This window comes from Xylocopa sonorina, chromosome 11 (genome assembly GCF_050948175.1).
Source record: "Xylocopa sonorina isolate GNS202 chromosome 11, iyXylSono1_principal, whole genome shotgun sequence".
In the NCBI taxonomy this organism is placed as follows: Eukaryota; Metazoa; Arthropoda; class Insecta; order Hymenoptera; family Apidae; genus Xylocopa; species Xylocopa sonorina.
In genome coordinates, this window is record NC_135203.1 from 11,083,057 (window position 1) to 11,104,996 (window position 21,940).

At 42.1% G+C, this 21,940-nt stretch overlaps 2 protein-coding genes across 2 annotated transcripts; both read right to left on the reverse strand.

Annotated features, from left to right (window-relative positions):
- Positions 1–300: 300 nt before the first annotated feature.
- Positions 301–1,604, reverse strand: Atpsyno (ATP synthase subunit O, mitochondrial). Its single transcript, XM_076903892.1, has 4 exons — positions 1,461–1,604; positions 1,224–1,268; positions 936–1,046; positions 301–847 (listed from the first exon to the last, which is right to left on the reverse strand). Exons 1-4 carry the CDS (start codon positions 1,479–1,481, stop codon positions 401–403), a joined length of 624 nt encoding a protein of 207 aa, XP_076760007.1. The 5' UTR covers positions 1,482–1,604; the 3' UTR covers positions 301–400.
- An 822-nt stretch (positions 1,605–2,426) lies between these two features.
- Positions 2,427–10,754, reverse strand: Dcma (decima). Its single transcript, XM_076904149.1, has 5 exons — positions 9,867–10,754; positions 9,372–9,538; positions 6,152–6,288; positions 5,889–6,065; positions 2,427–3,438 (listed from the first exon to the last, which is right to left on the reverse strand). The coding sequence occupies exons 1-5, from the start codon at positions 9,990–9,992 to the stop codon at positions 3,263–3,265; spliced, it is 783 nt and encodes a 260-aa protein (XP_076760264.1). The 5' UTR covers positions 9,993–10,754; the 3' UTR covers positions 2,427–3,262.
- Between the last annotated feature and the right edge of the window lie 11,186 nt (positions 10,755–21,940).

Genomic DNA, 21,940 nt, shown 5'->3' on the forward strand with positions numbered 1-21,940 from the left:
TTGGCATTTAAACCAAAACAATGTGTATATTAATTATATCAAGATATAAGTATTAATAGAAATTTAAAAAAATGTATACTAATTTATTAGCATAATAACATTTGTAAACTTCTCTGTACATGCGCATGCAATTTGAAAACATTATAAGTACTTAACACTTCAAATAAAAATACTTTTCAAATGTCATTTAAATTTTTGTTAAAATTAAAATTAGTTTAACTAAACTTTCTTTAAATAAAATAAGAGAAGAAAACAAACAGAATATTTAGAGAAATAGATAACCTTAATAGGAATAACGTAATTTAGAATAATTTATTGTTCAATGGCATACATTTTATTTATGAATTCCGCTATAGGAGCATTTCATCCTTACTTGATTCACTGAATGTTATAAAAATGTTTATGCACTGCTAGCAATAATGTCACTATATTTTTTTACTTTAGCAGCAACACTCATGTCTACATATTTATCACCTATCGACACAAGCATACCTCCAATAATGGAAGGATCGACTTTTGTAGTGAGTAAAAGAGTTTGACCTTTCTTTAAGAATTTCTGTAGAGCTGCTTCAACCTTAGATTTCATTTCAGCATCAAGTGGTTTCGCAGTGATTACTTCGCAAGACACCTCACCTCTACCAGCAGTCATTAATAACTTGAATGTGTTGATTATACTGTTCAGTTGTGCAAGGCGGCCATTTTCTGCTACTAAAGTCAGTAGATTTATAGTTTCTTTAGACAGACTGATTTTTCCACCAATTGCTTTAAGCGCTTCTACTTTGTTCCTTCTCTTTATCGATGGATCCTTTACAAATTCATTTAATTTTGCATCTTGCTTCATGAGACCCTAGTATAACACATATACTTTATTTATGTTAATGTCTTAACTATAGATTAAAGGTATATAGAATATAATATGTATTATACACACATACTTGGAATTTCAGAAGATCTTTTTCAACATTATTTAATGATTTTTGCTTTGATGCTGCTGAATAAAGTGCTGTGGCATATCGTCCTTCTACTCCAAATACTTGAATCGGAGGCTAAAATGTAAGAAATAATACTTTGTTACTAGAAGTAAAATTAGTAGAAATATTCAAAAGATTTTGATAGCAATGCATCTTGTGCTTTATTAAAACACTGCTATAGGATATTAATTAAGTATATATCTTATATATAAGATTATATAATTTTATACTTAATATATATTTGAAAATTACCTTAACCATTTGTTGTGCAGCAGAGCTGCTAGAAAATGACCTCACCTAATAAATAGAAGTATTTTTCATTAGTTTTATACAACAATCTTTGAGTTCACATACAATGTTTTTATCCGATCGTTTGATTAAATAGGTTGTCAGAATATTTTATTTCAACGAGGATTCAATGCAATAATTCAATTAATGCTACTTAAATATTAATAATATTGATAAATGATGCACTGTAGTATTACTCACAATTATCCTACTAAAAGACATTGTTATATGTTTCGAGCAGCAGAGTATTTGAATTCGGGAAAAGCAAATGTGGTTTTAGAAGTCCACCATTATATAACGTGAACTCTCTCGCATGGGTGTACTAGTAAATACACTTTACATTTAAAAAGCGACATCTCTAGAGGGAGCACTCTGAAAATACACAATCTTATTTGGACAAGTTATACGAAATTGTTAAGTGGTTTATTTGTTGTCGTAGAATAGAGTAAATTTTTATTCATCCTACAGTCTTACTTAAATTTATGTAGAGGTACATGTTCTTTTAAATTTGATATATTCATAATTGCGCGCCGTTTCGTTCTCATTTGCCTTTTGGTTGCCAGAGGGCAATAGTGTATTGTGACTTTGGTAACACATAGAGTACGTAGAGTCAATTCAAATAAAATTTAAGTGGAAGTGAAAAGTGATAAATTCAAGTTTATAGACCGCAATTTTACAGAGAATTAAGGTATATTAAATATTTTTACTTTATTCTTTCATATTTTTATATATACTGATATGTTTGGGTATATTAGTTTCTACATTAAGGTTGACTGTAGGTCGTTTATATGCAGAGGTTTATTTATTATTTTCCAACTATGTGGATTAGTGTACAATGAAACGTTTCATCGGTAAAGATTTCAGACGAACGAGTTAGTGATTTCTTTGCACCGCCAAATGAAGAATACTTATGAATATTATCATTTATCGATGTGTGATCGTGAAATCAACACTATATGTATACACACACATGTAGACCCCGCATGTACGTATATTGTTGACGTCATCCGACAGATACATTCATACAATAATATACTTAACATTAAAATAAACCGTGTACAGAATTGTATCGCTAATTTGCCATAAGGGTGACACAGATTGAATATATTGATCGATCTTTTTCCCTCTAACATAGGAAAAAATAACGGGCTTACGATAACAATGAAAAATGCAAGGATGGCGTGAGCTTTTGATAGGAATGGAGTACTTTCCAAGTTTTCGATACCGTTAAAATTTGTAAGTAGAAACCCTTTTAAATATTAATTGCGTCACTTTTATTGCACACGAGCGATACGCGATTTACTTTGGTCCGCTATTGGAGTAGTTAACGTCTAATTCAATTGGCATTCAGTTGTCTACTTTTCGACGTGATACCGTAGGCTTCTCGTGCATACATCGTATGTACGATGGTGAAAAATTTGAGCGCGTTCGGCACAGTTTTAATTTAGAATTCCGATTAAACGAACAAACGACAAACGTCAAATCCTACAATGATGGTCTTCAACATTGACTGTTCTTTTCTTTAAATTCTAGGTATACCGTGCCATTGTTATCGGTGCAGATTGGTGAACAGGAAGGAGGTGTAATAAATTCATCGTGGAATCGATCTATCTTCATTGTCTCACGGAATTGATTGGTCGATCACCTTATATGGAACTTCAATGGGGTTTCATCGTAAATTCAGGTCAGTGTATTCCCAATACATACATATATCTAAGCAATTCCGTGCTGAATGAAACTTCGTTAAAAAAATATGTCTATATTTAGAGATCCGTACTTATCAACTAAATAAAGCTTCAGTGTCAGGTTCTTATCGTTTAATCGACTAGTCGAACGTCACGTTCGTTTAATTAGAAAACATTGCGAGTCTGTTTTCTTTTTTAAACTCTTTGTTTCGTGTTCCCGATGCATAGAAGAAAACGAGTGGAAAGCACACGCGAAAAATATCCCTGTTAAAGGAACGAAATGCACGTGCTTTTGGCGGGCAAGTGTGTTTGATTCGGTTAAACGTAATTGGCTCTCGCGGCGCAGCAAAAAAAATTCAGAGCCCCGCGAAAGTAGGACGATTGTCTGGTAGGTCTGGTAGGTCTTTCATGGCTTTGGTTCATCCACCGATGTGTCCGTTTGCCGTTGGTACGGTTTGCCCTGACTCCGGTAGTTTGTAGAGCGGTGTACTTTTCTGCAAATGAAATTCATAAGAACATTTTCCTCGCTTTCTCTTGTCCGGCTCGTTTCGCAAGCTAAATCTATACAGAGAAAGTCGACCAGTGTCTCAACGAGAAATTATTTAATGAACAAAGGGGTAGAAGATAAATTTTATTCATTGAAAGCTAAGAGGGTTCCATATTGTTTTAACTGAAGGCATTCGCATTAAAATGTTCTCCTTAAAATTAAGAGTAAATAGAGGATTTTGATTTGAATGAAAAACTAAAAAGCATACGGGCAATGATCCTGAACCAAGCCCCTATATCTCAGAAAACGTAATGTATAATCGCGAGGATGTAGAAAAAATTGTCGAACAAACTGTACTGAAATGTGGTGTAAGTCTTCTTACGCGAGATATATGGTTACCATTAGCCCCGGCAGTTTCCGGAAGGTGGTGCCATTTCACGCGATACTAAGCAATACGGAAAAGTCGTGCGAGCTCGAGCTCGTGGTACGATGAAAGGATGACTTAACTTCTCTTCGACTCTACGCTTGTAATAAATTACGATCTCCTCGCTTTTAACTTTTATCGCGTCTGGGTTTGCATCGTCGTAAAATCAGGAGGGAGATTTCATCGACTTGGAGAGTCTTAGCGATAAAGAATTCATTTCCAGTAACCAGAGCGTGTATCGTTTTCCCCGGGAAAGCTCTGGTCACATTACGAAGGTAAAAACGAATTCCTCGCGGCCTTGACCCCCAAGGGGTGGGCTCAACGGTTGATGATACATGGCTGACGATACGCGTGCATATTAATTTCATCGCGGCAAACAGAGGATTGGGGTAGGAAAAACGAATAACGGCCTACCATCGTGTTTGCTTGGTGGAAAGGTTTGCGCGACCTTGCCAGGCGAGATTGTTTCGCAAATCGTGGCTCGAATTGCTTTATCGGTTCGCGGTCTGGCATATTTCCCTCTCCAGCCTTGATTTTCCCACCCTTTTTCCGCGCCTAGCAAATTCTCGTTTCCGTGGAGAACGGAGGGAACGCAGGACTGGTTTCCACGTTTTCATCTATCCTTGACCTGAACTCTGTTTAATGTTAAATCATGCCCTCGCGTTTCGTATTTATTTCTTTGTCGTCTCTCTCTTCCTCTGTACTTTTGTGCTCGTTACACACGTGTCCGGGATCCGGAGATTTTTCCAGCCGGTTCTGCGAATATTTTTTTCAAGTTACACACGTGTACCTCGTTATTCCATCCGCAAAGTTCCACTCGCCGTCTACTCTCCGAACCGGGAATAAACCGTGCGTTCCTTTTTATTCGCGCACCGTTTCTTCCCAGCTCCGTTCCGCGCCAGTCGTTCCACGCCGTTTCTCCGATACGACGAATTCTCACGACACACCGTCTGCACACCGGCACTCGACCTGCCCTTTTCTCCAAATTTTACCTACCAGTGCCCCGACGATTCCGCTTCTTTCCTTATTTTTCCCTCTGCAACCGTGTGTAATTTACCTCGAGCGTGAATTTCTCCTTTCCAACACATGGATATGGTGGCCTGTATTTCGGCTCGACCTTGACCTGGTTCCTGCTTATTGTCAAATCTTCACCCTTTCGCACACACACACACACTCTCTCTCTCTCTCTCTCCCTCTCTTTCTCCCTGTCTCTCTGATTGTATCACGCGTTGATAAGCAGGCGAAGTTTCAAATTGACGCTTAGAGACTTCGAAGGTCGTGACTGCGCGGTGATTTTCACGTCCTCCTCTTCCTCCTCTACTACCCTCGCTAGGCCACAGGAGCGCATCCGAATTCGCTCATTATATCGATAGATAATTAAGGTCGCCATGTACTATCCAGCCTGTGAAGCGAATCGGCTCCGCAGCCGTATAACTTTATAGCGAGCTTTATCCTGTCGGAAGGTAATACGTTTGTTCCGTGGAATCAATGGAAACTGGAGAGTAGGACGAGGAGGTAAGACGTAGCCAAAGGGACGAATGGAGAGAGAAAGAGAGGCTGTGTTCCCCTTTGAAATCCAGACCTTGGCCTCTGGAGTAACCCGATTAGAGACAGTTGAACAGAAGGGCTGCGGAGGAACAGTGGAATAGGAAGAAGGAAGGATACGGAAAGGAAGGTCAACGGAGTAGGGATATTAGAGGTTAAATAGGAAGAGGAATCGTTCGCGGAAACGCGTAATGGAATTAACAGACGTAGGCAACCGTAGGTTTATGTTTCCAAGCGAGTCGAGTGTCGCAAACGTGCCCTTCGATTCCTTGACGATTGTAGAACAGTATGTAACCGCACGCCTCGGAATACTAATGGTCTTTGCGTTCAATCGTTCTTTGATAATTTCTCAGATCCGAAGTATTGTCCTAGATACGTGAATCCGGGGTAAATTCCACCGGCTCGGGATTGAAACGCGAAGAGGAACAAAACAGGGCTGTTGCGAAATGAAGTTCAAACGAAAAGGTGAACAGAAAATACGATAGTACCTATATCACCGTCCGATTGGGGCATAAACTCTTGCAGTTCGTTGATCAAACCGCGAATCTCCTCGGAGTCCTTTCGGATGCTGCACAGTTCCTCCTCGTAGAAATCGGGTGTGATCTGTTTGCAGAGGACTATCTGGGAAATCACGTTGCCGATGTTGGATGGCCCGGTTCGCGTTTCTAGAATGGGAGTAGAAAGAATCCGTTGCCACCGACATTAGAAGGGTGCAGGAAGAGAGGAAAATGGTGAGGTCCGTAAAAATTACCGTAATATCCAGTCATGTCCATCGGCACGACGCGGATGAGGTTCCTACTTTTGCTGAGCTCGCGCAAGAATAGTTGCGCGACGTAAAAGAGAAGCATCAAATTCGGACAGTCTACGGGGATCCCAATATCCGTTGTTCTGAAAGCAAAAATCATTCCCAGACTTATTATTTTTTTGTCGTCCAAGTTTTCTCGTTAGGGATTTCGTCGCGCCGGCTCTTCTTTTCCCTTCAATTATTACTTTTTTCCTGCCCTCTCCTTTGTCCTCTGTCTGTAACTCATTTCGTGGCTGATAACTTTGCGGTCTCTCGTCCGATAATTTGCTCGACTAATTACCCACGAGAGCGTAACCAGCTAATATTTAGGAAATCTGCGACACACGGCGCTCGATAAAATTCGAACAAAGTGTAGAACTCTAAACGAAAAACCGCGGGACGCCAGTGTGCTGGAAATATATTTACGACTCCTCTATTAACCCGAATGCAAAATATATTTAATGCCGTTCCCGCGAACGCGACATGAAATCGCGCGATTCGTTTCGTAACAAGGCTGCGTCCCGTGTTGTTTTGCGGTCACCCAGCGGCATTTCTTTCTTTTACTGCGAACAGAAGAAACGAAGTGTGAAATCGTAGAATTATAACGAAATGCGTAGGCGTCGCGAACGGAGCAAGCGTCTCTGCCACGACGGTTTAAAAACAAGTCGACGGCGAAGAAAAGTTTCCTGGCCTTTTTCAAATCTTTTAACCACCACAATGAAGGCCGGAGAGTCGAACGACAACGGTTCGTAACGTGAAAATCGTGTCGCGTGACGTTCACGTTTATTTTTACTTCTTTCTGTACGTACTATTTTTATAAAAGAATTATGCGAACTGTTACGCGTAGATTCTAATAAGATTACGTATTCAGATGAGATGGAATATAAATTAAATGTTCTTTTTACGACTCTCCGCCTACGAAATTTATAGAAATCCATAAGTAACAGCTTTTTCACGGTTCTTTTGTTGGCTTTCGAAATTGCGTTCTCGCTTACTCTTTACTTTAAGACCATAATTTGTACATGATATTGCATATAATTAATTTTGTTCCCTTCGACGATAGTTCGCCTGTACGTTGTGACGAGGATGTCTTGCACAGTTACTACTTATCGGTTAATTCCCAGCTCGCGGTCTAGAAGCGACCCTTATCGAGAAACTTGCTCGAAATCAGGGTGCTTCGGTGGTGAACACGGTTTCCAGGCGAGCCTGGCATCTGTTACTACGGCTCGCCACTATCTTGTTGCTACTTATCATGGCAATTAACACAGGTAAATATTTGAAACGTTTCGAAAGTGATCTTGGTGAACGATGCACGGATTCAGGTTAAAGCGCGTAATTTATGCGGAAAATGTGAACCATTTCGATCACCGGCTCCAAACGTGAGCCTTGAATAAATCCTCGACGTAAAGGGGGATGGTTTATCTGCAACGCGTGACAATTTTTGAAATGAAATATAAAAACGGTGCAAAAAAGCCGACTAGCTATTCCGTGCCGTCGTGTATCATGTAATCGATACAGAAACCGCGTAATTTCATCAGATACGTGGCACGAGATACGTCTATTACTGCTCACGAGAGCATTGGAAAAGTAGTTTGTATTATAAATCAAACGTTAAGAATTTCTTCGTATAACGTACACCTTTCGATGCTTTCTGAAAAAGGATGATCCTCCTTTTGAGAAGATTCCATACGATTTCATTTGAACACATTAAAAATCTGTCTTTCTCCTCTCTTTATTATTTGTACAGATACGTAACATTACAGTAATTTAACGCGTGATCGCAATTTACGTGCGCTTGACGTTTAAAATGTAGCAGAAATTACGCAGTAATGTGTTACGTGAATAGAGATGGACGAAGAGGGTAAGGGGGCGAGCGAATCTTGTGTCCACGCAGTACCGCGTCATAATTAAGCAATTATGTAACGAGCAACATGTAATAACTAAATATGCAATATCCAATAATCTGTCTGAAAGTAAAGGAGCCACCGGTTCTAGGGGGAAATAATTGATTATGAGTAATGATCGATGGCAATGGAGTCGGTTCCAGTTAATTAACAACCCATCGTGCAGTAAATCGAACATCTATACAGTGGATATTGCGTAAGAAATTCAGAGCAATTGCTTTCTTCGCTTGTAATATTGCAAAATTCGTTGGACAAGTTAAAGAAGTTCCGACTAGTTGATTTGCTCCGCTGGAAATTGGAAGAGAAAAGAATTAGCGGCAAGATAAAAGAGGAACGAGCTCATGAAATATTTAGCTTTTTCATTAGAAGAGGCAGGCCTGTGGAAGAAAATTTTTCAAAGACGACGTCTGACAATCTTTGGAGATTGGACGTTGGTCATTGTTCTTTCTCTTCTTCCCTCTTTCACTCTTCGTCTTGTACTAAGAAACCAATCCTGTGGAATCGATAACATCCTTTTCCACACACTTCAAAGTAATAGGAATCCACGTGATACTATTATTTTACCCTTTCCCTTATCTGATCCCAGCACACAGTATTTTTTTCTAAGAACGGTTTCGTTCTACCCACAACGAAACGAAATGCGATGTGAAATACGATAAGATTATCATGGTAATAGCGTTATGGCGAATAATTTGTCTTTAATGAAGCGATTAGCGTCGCTTTTAAGGGCTGTAATTTGGCGGGCAAGACGTGAGTAGAAATCTGATCGATCGTTTACCAGAGTGGTAGAGAATAATGATATTCGTAATATAAAGATCTCCTCGTGACGATACATTTTTGGGTATCGTTTGGGGAAAATCTTGGGTTATCTCGCGGCGAAAGCGAAAACTAGCAGCGAACGTGTACACGATCGCGGCTGGTTGGCTTCTATCATAGCAATCTATTTATCTCGTTGAATGAAATCTCATTAACCGGAAGTAATTCGAGTTCGGTCTTCGCGATGTCTTCGTTTAACGCTCGATTCGAAGCAATTGGCATAAACCAGTTAATCAATCGTTTGGCTTTCCCTCTTCTTCCTTTCTCTCCTCCCCGCTCGTCATTTAATTTCAGATCTCCCTTTTTCTGTTTTCTGTCTGCTAATTAGCAAATTTAATGGGTTGTTGACGCGATAATTCTTCACGCAGCTGTTCTCTACGTTTCGAGGTACCGTGTCAAGGGCGTAAATTACTTTTTCGATGGAAAGGTGGAAAGCGAGCGAAAAATCGTCGAAAAGCTTGTCGTACCTTCGCACTTGTGGCAGTATGAGCTGGGACGTGTTTTTACACGCTTCTACGCAATTTCGTCGTAACCTCCGGATTTTCTCCCGGAGTTCCGGGCAGTCTCGTGGTTGGCCGATGTTTATCAGCGAATCGCGGAATTGCGCCACCTGACTGTTGATCTCCTGAATTTGCTGTGAAATAAAAGCGAAACGCGCAATTAACCCCGTTTGCCTGGGTGTTTAGCGGAAACGCGAGTGCACCGATCGCGATTCGCGCGAGCACGCCGCGCGATAGCCGCGCGTCCCCAGATTTAAGCTCTCTGGGATTGTAAACCGGGCAATTAAGCTACGTGACCTGCGATCATTCCGCGGCAAACCAAGTAAAACCGTGATACTGTTCATCCGAACTAATTTCCCCTCTTGCATCCCACGAGAGTGCTCAATGCTGTCGCCTGTACCTCCATACAATGACGTACGTGCAGTGGGAATAACATTTAATGATACCGCAATATTTAGTTACCAGAAAAACAGCCTTCTCCGACTTCTCGCTCTTCTCATCTTGGACTTGAGTCTGAACTTGCGATTGGTTCTGGCTATGAATGTGGCTCTGAGTATTGCTGGCCGACGGTATTGGCGATTCCGTCATTCTTTCGTTTTCAGGGGTACCGTTCGATTGTCAACTGCCACGGGGCAATTAACAATACAGCTGGACGAAACTGCGAATACTGCGAGCCTGTTTGTTACGCGAACACCAAGGGAATACCGGAAGCACCGAGTGAATTCACATTATTGAACATCGATATCGACACCCGTGGCTCGATCCTTTCTGTATAATTCACAGCGATAATTAAACCTGTCGATAATCGACCAACGTCACTCTCCTACGAACATTAATGACGATTAATGTATGCTTTTCAGAAGTAATTCTTCATAGTACCATTCGCTTGGACGAGGAGAGTGTGTTTCACGTCGACGTTCAGTTTCATCTGTTTTCCCACGATTTTTAAGCCGGTGCCTCAAGTCGACGTTAGTTTTGAGCAAACGGTATTGGAAAACGGCAAAATATACGAACGACATTTTACACTGACAACGTGAACGCCACAGCGAATGAGATTCTGGTCTTGAACGGGACAGTGATCGACGACCTCAGTCCGAGGGTTTCTTGGTGAACAGCGTTTACATGATCCAAATAGCCGAGATGCAATTGCACGAACAGCTGGTTGTACGTCGCGAGCACAATGCCTCTCTGTGTTCGCAGTAGTTTCTTTTGTCTTGTAACCGTCGACAATGATGGAAATCGCCGCTACAGATCGGATACGTTCCACCATAACACCACTAGGTATAACGAAGCTGTACCGGTAGATTAAAGTGACGGTGAGTGCAACAAGAGTTTCTGTTTATTGTTTGCGACGACCGAGGCAAATACGCCAATGAATTGATCGAATCATTCTGAAATACGAACTTTGGGCGAACGTAGCTACTATACAGTAGTTCCGCGAGTTCGTTCCGGTGCTCGTGTTCGACGTTGAACTTTTACCCCTCAGTCTCATCTTTCCTCTATGGAAATTCACGTGGAACGGAACGCGTGAGACGCGTCCCCGCGAAGCGAAACGATCACGTTACACGCGTCCATTTCCGGCGAAGCTGTCGACATTTTCCGCGATATCGTTTGCCGAGTTTCCGTGGGACGATATGCGCGCCGTGCCAGCACGCGCGACAAACTGAAACGTGGGTTTTGCTCTCGAGCTCTTTCACTGCCGCGATTCCCTCTTTAAGAGCGCATGTCTGACTCGGTCTGTCAGTCTACTACTGCCGTGCATCCACGTATACGCAGCTTCTCTTTTTGGCTAAGTCCTCCGCGTTTATGTTTATGTGCTTGTGTACCGTGAAATTTCAGGACACTTGACGCAAAGTATTTATGCTGCGCAGAGAAAGCACTTAACATCGTTTATGCAAAATATTAGCTTCGTTACTTGGTTAGTTGATCAGTTGGTCACGATAATTCAGTAACGACCAGTTTCCCGTTCTCTCATGCATTTTAATCCTCTTTTTACCATACGATTGTGGCGTGCATGTATAACGCGGCGAAACATGAATGCGATGCAGCGGAAAATGATAACGCGATGCAAAAGATTATCGTAAACCTTTTTGTACGAGTAGAAAGAAGCCAGAAGCCGGCTTTTACGGTGAAAGACGAAGTTCTCGGCCAAAGAAAAGGCTAATATTGTATCCGTTGTACTCGAATAAAGCCAGAAAATATAAATGGAAGGCAGTAATGATGCTTCGGTCTCTCTCGAAGTCTCTCTACGTAATACGTGTCCTTTTTAAAGCGATAAAAGTTCCTTGCGGATTTATGGATTCGAAAGTGTCCGATGACCGCTTTATTATTTGTTACAGACGGCAATTTAGGCGCGTCTCGAGTTTATTCTAAATGAATTTTAAATTAAGGCGAGCTCCGGATTGTTACGTGGAAAATTCTGTGCTACGTAGGAAGTAATTACCGAGAGAATTCGTGTCATTAGGAAAAGGACCTTCGTGTGCCACAGTAGACACAACACTGATGTACCGAAATAAATATGAACGTTTATGCGCTGGCAGGATGGTTTCTACGTTAATAATGATGACAATAGCTTGGATAGAATATTGTCGATAAATCGACAACGAACTATATCCATCTATTTAATTTGAGCAATTTTCATTAGCTATCGCGTATACTCAATGTATCATATACACGATACTCGTCACGATTATACAGAAACAATTATCGTAATTTCTAGTTTCGTAATTATCCGCTCGTTGATATCCATCTCGCGTGACATTTAATTCCTTTGATTTCTAAATATCTAAAAGATTAATTATTCTCGTTATTCGAATGTAAACTAAGTTGTATATATGTTCTTGTCGATTTTTTCGTCTACGTTTCCAGTCAATGAAACGTGCCACAAAAGTTGTCAGGTTCGCTTAATTTAATCGACAGAATAAATGAATTTCAGTGTAAATTTGGAACTTGTCGTTAATCCTATTGTAGTTGGAGAAGTTCACGGTTTCGCTGATAAAACGTCACGCTCCAGAAATCAGTGCACGAACTTCGCCACAGGTTGTTTGTCTGACTCGTTCGGTCCTATACCACTGCGCCGTATGAACCCTTTAATTAAAATGCTTATGACTCGTTACTTCACACGAATGCCAAAGTAATTTCGGGATTGAGATTATACAGTGTGAAATGTGGAATTTTCAGGTACACACCAAGTGTTTCTCGTTGTCGAGCGTACAAATTCAATTTCAAATAAAGAACCCTTAATCAATATACGAGTAACGCAGCGTTACGAAATACAATGTTCAGAGAACTCATTGATAATTCAACAATAGTGTCCTCACCAAATTGTCACGTGGAAAGCAATGGAGGACAAAGAGGAGCCCCGAGCCTTTCTTGAGGAACCTTTCAGTTCGGCTGACTCGTTCCGCACTATACTACTGCGGCCTCTGCATTTGTTAGAGATGTACAGATTGCACGAGAGAAAGAAGACGATATAGTCACGAATATTGTCAACAGCACAATGATTTAAAAAGCACAGGTTCAAAAGTGGAGCGAATCTTGTAGATAGACTCCCTTCGGATCTAAGACACTGATCGAATGTAACTAAACAATTTCTCTTCAGAGTAACAGATGTATTTACGTTCGAAATAGAGAGGAGAAAATTGTGTCTTAGTAACAAGCGCGATAAACCGACAGACCAATTTCACGTTGGAACGACGTCATTGGTTGTGTGCGTAATTAAAAGCACGTGTCATGCGTCGGTTTGACGTTGTCAAATTTCAATTATTCCTTCCCTAACTTTGGGCAAATCGAAGGAAGAATTGGGTCGATCAACGTGGCACTAAATATAGCCGCTAGTTAAACACACCAGGATGGACTAATCGCATCGCACGCTGCGTGAATAGAATACGGAGATTGGTTTTACCGTGGTGCTTTCAACTAATGGTAAATCAAGCGCGAGTCAAAACAGTTGGCAAAGTTCAAAGCACCGGAACTCCACGAATTCGACTGGCAATTATTTTTTCGCGGCACATTCCGCAGGCATTCGCACGGCATCAACCGGGATACAGGCGTATCGATCGCGTTTGTCGATGAAACTATTACGGGAACGAACGTGACGCTTGCTTAACGCGACAGATTATTTCGAAAACGTTTAATTAGTTTATAGAAGTGGAACAATTGACTTTGAAACGGAGCGAAACCTGTCGAAGTTTTAATTGGGACGGTAATTAATATTTTTCGAAGCCCTGCACTTTGCGATCTATTATCCGGTTTCTTTCCCGTCCCCTCTATTTCTCCCCTTTTTCCATGCGAAATGATATTTGCGCATTTTTTTTTCTCTGTTTGTTCGCGCGATGGTAAATCGCGTCCCTTTCACGACTGCTGGGATAACCCCGATAACGAGTGAAATTTGTAACGCGGCCCTAGAATTTATGAGTGCCCTTGACATCAATCATCCCCATGTTTCGCGAGCAAAAGCCTGTGCGGCAAGAATTTTCTTCCTTATTTCCGACGCTCGCTTCAAACGCGAAACATTTTTTGCTTCGGCCTAAAAAAAGAATTACCTCTCCTCCAATTAGTTATAGAAATCATGCTCCATGCGAAATATCAAGGTTCTTGTAACCCCGTGACAAAACAAAATACACGACGTTAGCCATCGACAATAAAACAAGAGGTGAATTTTATCCCGCGCTCGGTTCCTGTGTTTTACATTTATTCATCAAATCAGAATGAACGGCATTGGGGTTTACGTTCGTGCGTTTCACAAAAAAATGCGAAGCGCGTGTTCCATCCTTTCGCCGCTATTAAAATGCACCCATTTGCTCGACACTCGTCGTTTTTAATCTTCGGGAGTAAACAAGCATAAATTCTCAGAGGCCTCTGAGTAAAATCAATTCCCGAAATGAGACCCGTCGAAGAAGTCCGCGGCCGGTCTGACCTTTTCACGGCTACACTACTTGGTTCCCGAAGTAATTTCATTCGCATACACGTAGAACGAAGAAACGGAAGCTAATGAAATTGACGTAGAAATTATGTAATCGTACAGCATGAATGCTGTATCTTTATTTACATTTCAATTTACATCCTTTCATGATTAATGCACGTTCAATCGCGAGACAAATACAATAGCCCCCCTGTTACACGATTTATGAGCGCGACGAAGTTTTATTGTTCCATCAATACGAGATAGCTTTCCATTTCGCGGCCGTAACAGGGATGGAGGTTCAGAGACAAGTACTGCCGTTCTACGGTCCTCAGGAAAACGGATATCTGCAGCAAATTTCGCGTCATAAACGTCCAGTGCAGAATAGAGGCTCTCAACCTCTCGAGTACCCGTTGCGTCACGTTATATGGCTTTTTCAAGCATTAATCTAGCCACAGTATCGATGCAGGTTGCACATTATTTGCGGTACTCCTCTCGATTACCTTTCGACGGCGATATGTACCGGTTCCAAACTGAATACGAAGTTGGAACGTATTTACGATCGAAGCGAACCAAAAGACTGGATTTAAAATGCAGTTACAGAGAATACGAACGACTGTCGTTCGTTGCGCGGAATCCGAACAAAAGAGCAGCTGCAAATAAATGGCAGGGCTGATAGGTGAACAGTGTTATTTCGTGGCTTTTATTTCGAAATCAGTATTCGGTTCCTACAAAATCTAGAACACGCTTGACTTTCAATAGACACGATAGGCGAGGATTGAAAAGCGTATAGAACGTTTTAATCGAGCGACATTTATCGATCAGGGACCACAAGGCTCTTCCGACATAAATTCCTGGGCAAAATTCCGGGTTCGATATGGAATCGAATGATTGCTCGGCGACCTTGCGCACCCCACGCAGCAGGAATACACGGGACAGTAATAATTCACACGAAGTCTATTAATACCAGCTCTAATTTTCAGAGAGCTACCGTTTCGTTGACGCATGATACATCGACACCAGATGTCGATTTACATACACGTGCACCGTTCCATCTTGAGACCGCGAACGTCTGCCATATCTACCAAGCAGAGGCTGACAAAAGAACCGATGATTAACACGTAGGAGAAACAGAAATTCCACGGCAATCTCTAAATGGATCGACGTTTGAACGACATAAAATAGGGTTCCCTTACCTTCGACGTGAATTTTTCGCTGGCATATTTAGACTTCCATTCTCCCCTGGCCGGCACAGCCTTTCAGCTCGCACACGTTCAGAGAAACGCGACAACTCGAATGTACTCCGCGATTTGCATGCCGCTTTGCATGTATGCATTCGTTTTGCATCCATTAAAAATCAGGCCGCCGGTCAACGATAATCGAGAACCGTGGACTACACGACGGGAATGTAAATCTGGAAATGTCTCGGCTGGCTGTTCCGAAAACATGATTTCATTTACAGATTAAAGTGTCTTCGTACTTAAATTCAGGGTGTATAAATGGGTATGCGTGTCTCGGAAGCATGATCGTCGGGGACTGGATATTTCATTCATTCCAGAGAATAGATAAGGAACGGAGCACGTGTTATTTTTATCGGTCCAAGTTCGCTGGAGAACAAATAACAGGAGAACGTATCAATAAATGGACGAACGCTTTCACAAGTAGTCTCGTAAGTGCATATAAACGAACTTCTGCGATCATTTCCAACGAGAAACATTCCATCTAGAAAGTGTATCTATATTAGATGAAACTTGCTTTAAAAGAAACACACACTGGAACATAGCTCTGGTATCATTTCGCTGCGGAATATCTCTATCGAGTGTTTTTATAAACGTCCATACCGATCTACCGCGTTCTACTTGCATATTTTATCATCGATTCTAGCTAGGTAAACACGAATTTTGCCCTACGTCGATACATAGGCATTTACGAGCATACGGGGATACATTAAACGAAAAGATGCATTAAACCGTGGCAAGGAACACGGATAGTATTTTGACTGACGATCCACAAAGACATGATCCACCGGTGGATAGGATCTGCACTTCCCTGAAGCGAACCATCGGGTCGCAATAAAAATAAATGGATACGGATGGATAAAAAAATTAATTGAAATTTTCAATCGACGGGAGAGAAAGAATAAAAGCCGTCGAATAGGTGGTGTAATTGAACGAGGAGTTTTAAGGAGCGCGAGGTTCGTGCCTAAAAACGATAGCGTGAGCAGGTTAATGGTTAAGTCATATAGCTCGGGGAAAGAAACAAGAGAAAAACTGTTGCGGAAAAGTGGGCTATGGAATCGGGGCTATGACGTGAAAAATCAGAACTGCCAACTCTACTTAGCCTGTAAGCTCGTGTTAGAAAGTTTGACTCCCTACGCCGGTGCTGTTTATCTTAATATTAATCACTTCTGAACGGTTCGTGATTTTCAACGATGGATTGCCTTTCACGTTTCTCTCGGTGATCCTCGACGATCGTTGCGATGATAAAATTCAAATTCAGTTCTCGAGGAATGAAGCGCGACCAATTACAGGTCGAACGACGCAAAAGAAAGGACAGGAAAGGGGTTTTAAATTTGTGTGTCAGTGGGTCAGTCGAGGATAAGGGAGAAGAGTCATCGGTCGTCGGTCGGAATTTTGCTTCTCGAAATGGAAGGGAGTCGACGGGCACGTGCAAGAGGGAAAGCTTGGTAAAAATACCGGAAAAGCGAATGTAATGAAGGAGGAAGTAGATGAATCGCGCGGAGGAGGATGTTGAAAACGTGACGACTGGCAGGGGTAGATAGAAGCTGGGTAAAAGTACAATCGTACGGTTGCTGAAAGCATGAGAGGGTACAGTTACCAAGGCAGGACTTTTCAAAATTGAACAAACACAGATAAGATTGTAATGCAATAAGCAGGACTTGCAAACTTTCCGCCATTCCCGTCTCCGTTCTCCCTTGGCTTCGTTTTGAGCTTTGCCCTGGGGAGTTTAGCAAACCTCTTTCCGTCTCTGCGACTTTCGTCCTAACGCTATTAACCACCCGATTGATTACCTGAACTCTCTGTATTCTTTTTTGTCCAAAGTTTCCCTCCTCGTGCTTTCTTTCCTCGAATCATTTCCCTTTTAATTTTCTCCACTTTGGAACTAAACGCGAAGAAGAAAGTAAATGGAAATTGAAAACTATGGTAGAAGCGCTCTTAACAAAATATTAAATACACTTGGGGAAAGTGAGGAAACGATGATACTCCATCATCGATCTTATAATCACAGTCTTCCATCAAGCGAACGCCTAAGCAAACAATTAAGGGGGAAGAAAAAATAATAAGATGGAAAACGTTCTTGAAATGTTTAAGCTTCGCTATTTCAGAACCAACAAGGTACAGTAACTTCCCTCGTAATAAGTTTTTCATAACCGAAGGCAGAACCGTCCGTGGACGGTATTAAATTATTTCGATGGACCTTCGTGAAATCGTTAACCGGATCCCTTAACGCTTTCGACTTCGTTGGCGTAATTTTCATCTGGAAACGCGGATTTACAAATTAATTTCCGCCATCCGATTGCAATATTCTTTTAATTAAGGGGCTATTTAATTACCAATCGAGGAATTTATGCAGAGGAATTATTAGAGCGAGAATGTACTGGCAATTGCAGAAGATCATCGGTGCATCTGTCTGATTGAAGACGCGAACAGATTGTTCTGTCGTTAAGTTTATGCTGTGTCACCGAGGAAGTTCCACGAGAATCTTCCAACGAGCCGAGACAAATTTGTTAGCGAGATCTCTCAACGACGGATTACAGCTTTACAAAGAGAATTCATAGCTACGTTGGCTCTTGACTACGCGTAAACTCTATTTAACGATTCGTTCTTCCTCTGAAATTGTTGATTTACGAGACGCCAAGCCGGAAACAAGCTGTTTCGTTATTTCTATCGTCGTTTCGCTTCGAATTAATACCGGCGTTCCTCTCGTCACCAAATGAACGGCGACGCTGTATTAATTGAACTTTCGTCGCTTCGTTAGCCTGTTGATTTTTATCTAAGAGATATTATTTTCAGCGAATTTTATGCGCGGACGTAATCCTGGATGTTTTAATGGCAACCCTTTGAAGTTTTTTGCGCTTCTTCGAGCTTGACGTGTCCTGGAAAAAAACGACCAATTCCCTCGGCAATTTGGGGAAAATCAAAAGTAATTCGAAAATCTATGAAATTCACGAAAAGTATACTTTGGTCGGTAAAAGGACAGGCCTCGGGAGGATTTCCACGACAACCTTCTCCTCTCCGGCGCGATCGATAGCAGCTTTTCGAGTTACTTCCTGACACTACCACTTAGCCTCCGACGATCATCGAAGATTCAATTTATCCTGATAACCATCAAAGAATCATTAGTAAGAGGCGAATTAGACGCAAAAGTGAATACGCTGAAATTAGAAGGAGCTTGCCAAACATGACACGAAACGCATTATGCAGGCGTTAGATATTTAGCGCATAAACCCCATAGCAAATCGCTCGTTTCGTATCGCTTCTCGTTACTCGATTGGCTCGCGAGTCGAGTTCACGGGATCGCCCTAATAACTTTTAGAAGCGAGCTGGAAACGATCCCGAGGCTCCCATAAAACCTGCTACTTCGACACTAGGTCACGCACACCTCAAGCGTTTTAGGCATTCTCTTTGCTACAATTAATATTGAACGAGCGCTAAAATAAACATTACGAGGTAGCCTGCTTCAATTATCTCTCCTCGGTTTTTAATAACGAAAAGAGGGAAATTCCCTTTATTAGTCAAGAATATGTTTTTTCACGAACATGTCGTCTGTGATATAGCCGAAACAGAATTTCCTGCGGAAATATATTTGCCGATGAGCAAATAAAGCGAGCGATGCGTCTTGTCACGAAGGGCTTCGCGTAACACAGCTATAGATCCTGTTCGTTGATGACATCGTCGAAATTTCATCGCACACCTCCGTGCTGCACACCCTTAGCGATAGTGATGGAAAAATAATGACGCGACGGCCGGTGATCTCGATAGAAATAGTATTAATAAATACGCGTGGAATTTCGATGCCGGATGGGTCTCATTGCTCGCAATGGTATGCATCGTTGATTTAATACGTCGACTCCGTATTGCATTCTACGATCGCTAAATTATTAGGAGTCCAATAACAGAGGAATGCCGAGCCACGTGTTGTGTTCTTCCATGCAATTTTTAAACTTGGCGAACTTTGGAAACCGCGGACTAATTGAATCCTGTGGTGGTCAACTGGAGAAAAATCTATCGAGGCCATACCAGCACGTTGAAAACTTGAGGATGATTAAACGCGTCGCCAATTTCATGTCCTAAATACACCCACGGTCCCGACGATTGCCTCGATACCGGTGAATGGGAAGGCGCGCAGGTCAGCGCAAAGATAAATTAATCGAGCCAACTACAAAGCGAGTAATTGAGAACTTCCTAAAGACCGTTTCGATGGTACCGTGGCTAATCAAATCTCGAGAACAATATCACGACGGCCGTCGACCATTCATTAACGTCCATCGCACATACCACTGCCGATGTTCTGGACGAGAAATTATGCACTCCACCGGTGATACGACGCACTCAAGGTATCGCAACGCTCGATGCGAGAGCTTTGATGCATCCAGCGGCGATATCTCTGCTCGATAGTTTCCAATTCTATTACCCCGTGAAAATTGATATTATTATCATTACTATTAGCCGAACAAAATAGTAAAAGGTGTTAAATGAACAAAATTACCAGCCTGGGGAGCCGCCAGTTCCTCGTTAATTATTTACAGCTACGGAGACTTGCATTATTCATCAGCGTGTAACATATTTCTCGAAATTCATCGAGGTTATTCATAGGTTACGCAGTTTTATTCATGCTCAATCCTCCCTCTGCCTGTGCTTTTGGGACTGTGGTCGACAGAGCAAACGATGCATAAGCGTACACGTAATGCGACTCGAAATGTTGTTCGTGTTACCACTTGTACCGTGCTGACTGTTTAGTCCGGAACAGTGATACAATCTAGCCACGCAGGACTACGTTCGTATTTACAGCGGAGGGTTAATCGGTTCGTTTTCATCAAATATTTTAAGCGTCCCCCTTTTCAACTGGCCCATGCGCTCTCATCATTTTCCCCTCGTTACGACGATGTAACTGGCGTTATTAAAAATTGGTTTCGCGTATCATTAATCATTAAGCGTGCTCGATGGGAAAAAGTCTACTTACACGTGGAGGCATCGATCGGTTAACATCGAACGCATTTCGTTCGTGCTTTAAACATTCGCGCTCCCTGTGTGCATACGTACGCGTGCTATTTAATTCAACGTTTTTCAACGATTAAACGCGATCGTCCACGACGAATTGGCGCGTAAAAAGTTTCCGGTGTGCCGGCATGACCTGTGCAATTAATCCCATTTCCGACTCTAACCAGCAGATATTCCTTTGAGCCCTCCGTAAACACGCTTCAGCCGACGATGGCTCGCTTGGGGCTAGCGCTACGGTAAATTAGCGTTAATTAAATCATGAGTTTTTAGGTGCTGTCTGGCTTGCCGCGAGTACCAAATGACAACGTAGCAACTTTCTACGCGAGTGTCGATTCCCGCGATAGAATTTCCGCGGGAACGTTTTACTTCACGGATAGGCACTCATACGCGGGGAAACTCAAGTGCACCGTCTGAAACAATTCCAGATATCTCGACGAGCGATTGAAAAGACGTAAACATTTAGAAGATTCGTTGACCTCTTGATAAACAAATTTCGCAATCAACTTAACAGGCGTTCTATGCCACTTTAGGGCACGTATCAGATAATTGAGAACCGCTCTAAAGTGTCTTCTTCACGTTGGATTAAGCATATTCACACGGATTCGCACGACCACGAGTGCAACCAGTTTCGTTGCAAGAGAGGAGGATTATTCTCGCCCTACGTTTCGTTACTCGCCTCGTCCGCCAGTGAGACCAGTAAGAAGCCGAGACGAAACCGACTGGTTCGGTCCAGGATATCGTCTTACCCTCTTTCCGCCGGAAATATTGAACACGAGCAGCGGATTATTCGAAGGATGCATAAGTAATCGACGAACCCGAATTCGGCGAATATTGTACGAAGGGCAGCGACAACTTGAGCGAGAGAAATGGACGACATATCGTGCGGGTATAATTGTCGAGGGAACTGCACCGCATGGGCATTATTTAGAAAGGCATAGATTGCCCGAGCCACCGCGTATTACGCGAAACTGGTACGATGGGCAAGCTTTTAAAGCTTAGACAGGGTAGAAAGCAGCTTCGACTGGCGAGTTATTTCGATTACAGCAATGATAAGCACGGCATAATGAAACGGTTAAAGCGCATGACGCATGTAATTCTCCTACGGGTCTATAATTAAAGCGCGGAAATAGTCGTTCCAGTCCGAGCAAACTGCAGCCAGCGCCATTAAAATGAAGTTCGTAAGGAAAATGTAGATGCGCGATACGTCCTTGATTACCAATCCTTTCAGAAACACCAAAGGAAAGGGTGATTGCGAGTAACCAGAAGAGGAGGAAAAGAGTCGGACACGCGAAATGAAAGTCCGCGTGCAAACGTTATCGAACGACAGCGCGAGACAAACGCATCCGTTTTGGGGGCGGAAAAAAAGTAGAAACCGCGTGTCGCCGTGGGCG

Excerpts from the sequence above, each read along its gene's own strand:
- Atpsyno (XM_076903892.1), bottom strand. The coding sequence starts at position 1,481 with ATGTCTTTTAGTAGGATAATT. Across the intron at positions 1,269-1,460 it reads TGTCTTTTAGTAGGATAATT|GTGAGGTCATTTTCTAGCAG; the intron begins GTGAGTAATACT and ends TCTATTTATTAG. Across the intron at positions 848-935 it reads AAGATCTTCTGAAATTCCAA|GGTCTCATGAAGCAAGATGC; the intron begins GTATGTGTGTAT and ends GTGTTATACTAG.
- Dcma (XM_076904149.1), bottom strand. The coding sequence starts at position 9,992 with ATGACGGAATCGCCAATACCGTCGGCCAGCAATACTCAGAGCCACATT. Across the intron at positions 9,539-9,866 it reads CGGAGAAGGCTGTTTTTCTG|CAAATTCAGGAGATCAACAG; the intron begins GTAACTAAATAT and ends TTTATTTCACAG. Across the intron at positions 6,289-9,371 it reads ATACTGCCACAAGTGCGAAG|AACAACGGATATTGGGATCC; the intron begins GTACGACAAGCT and ends TTTTGCTTTCAG.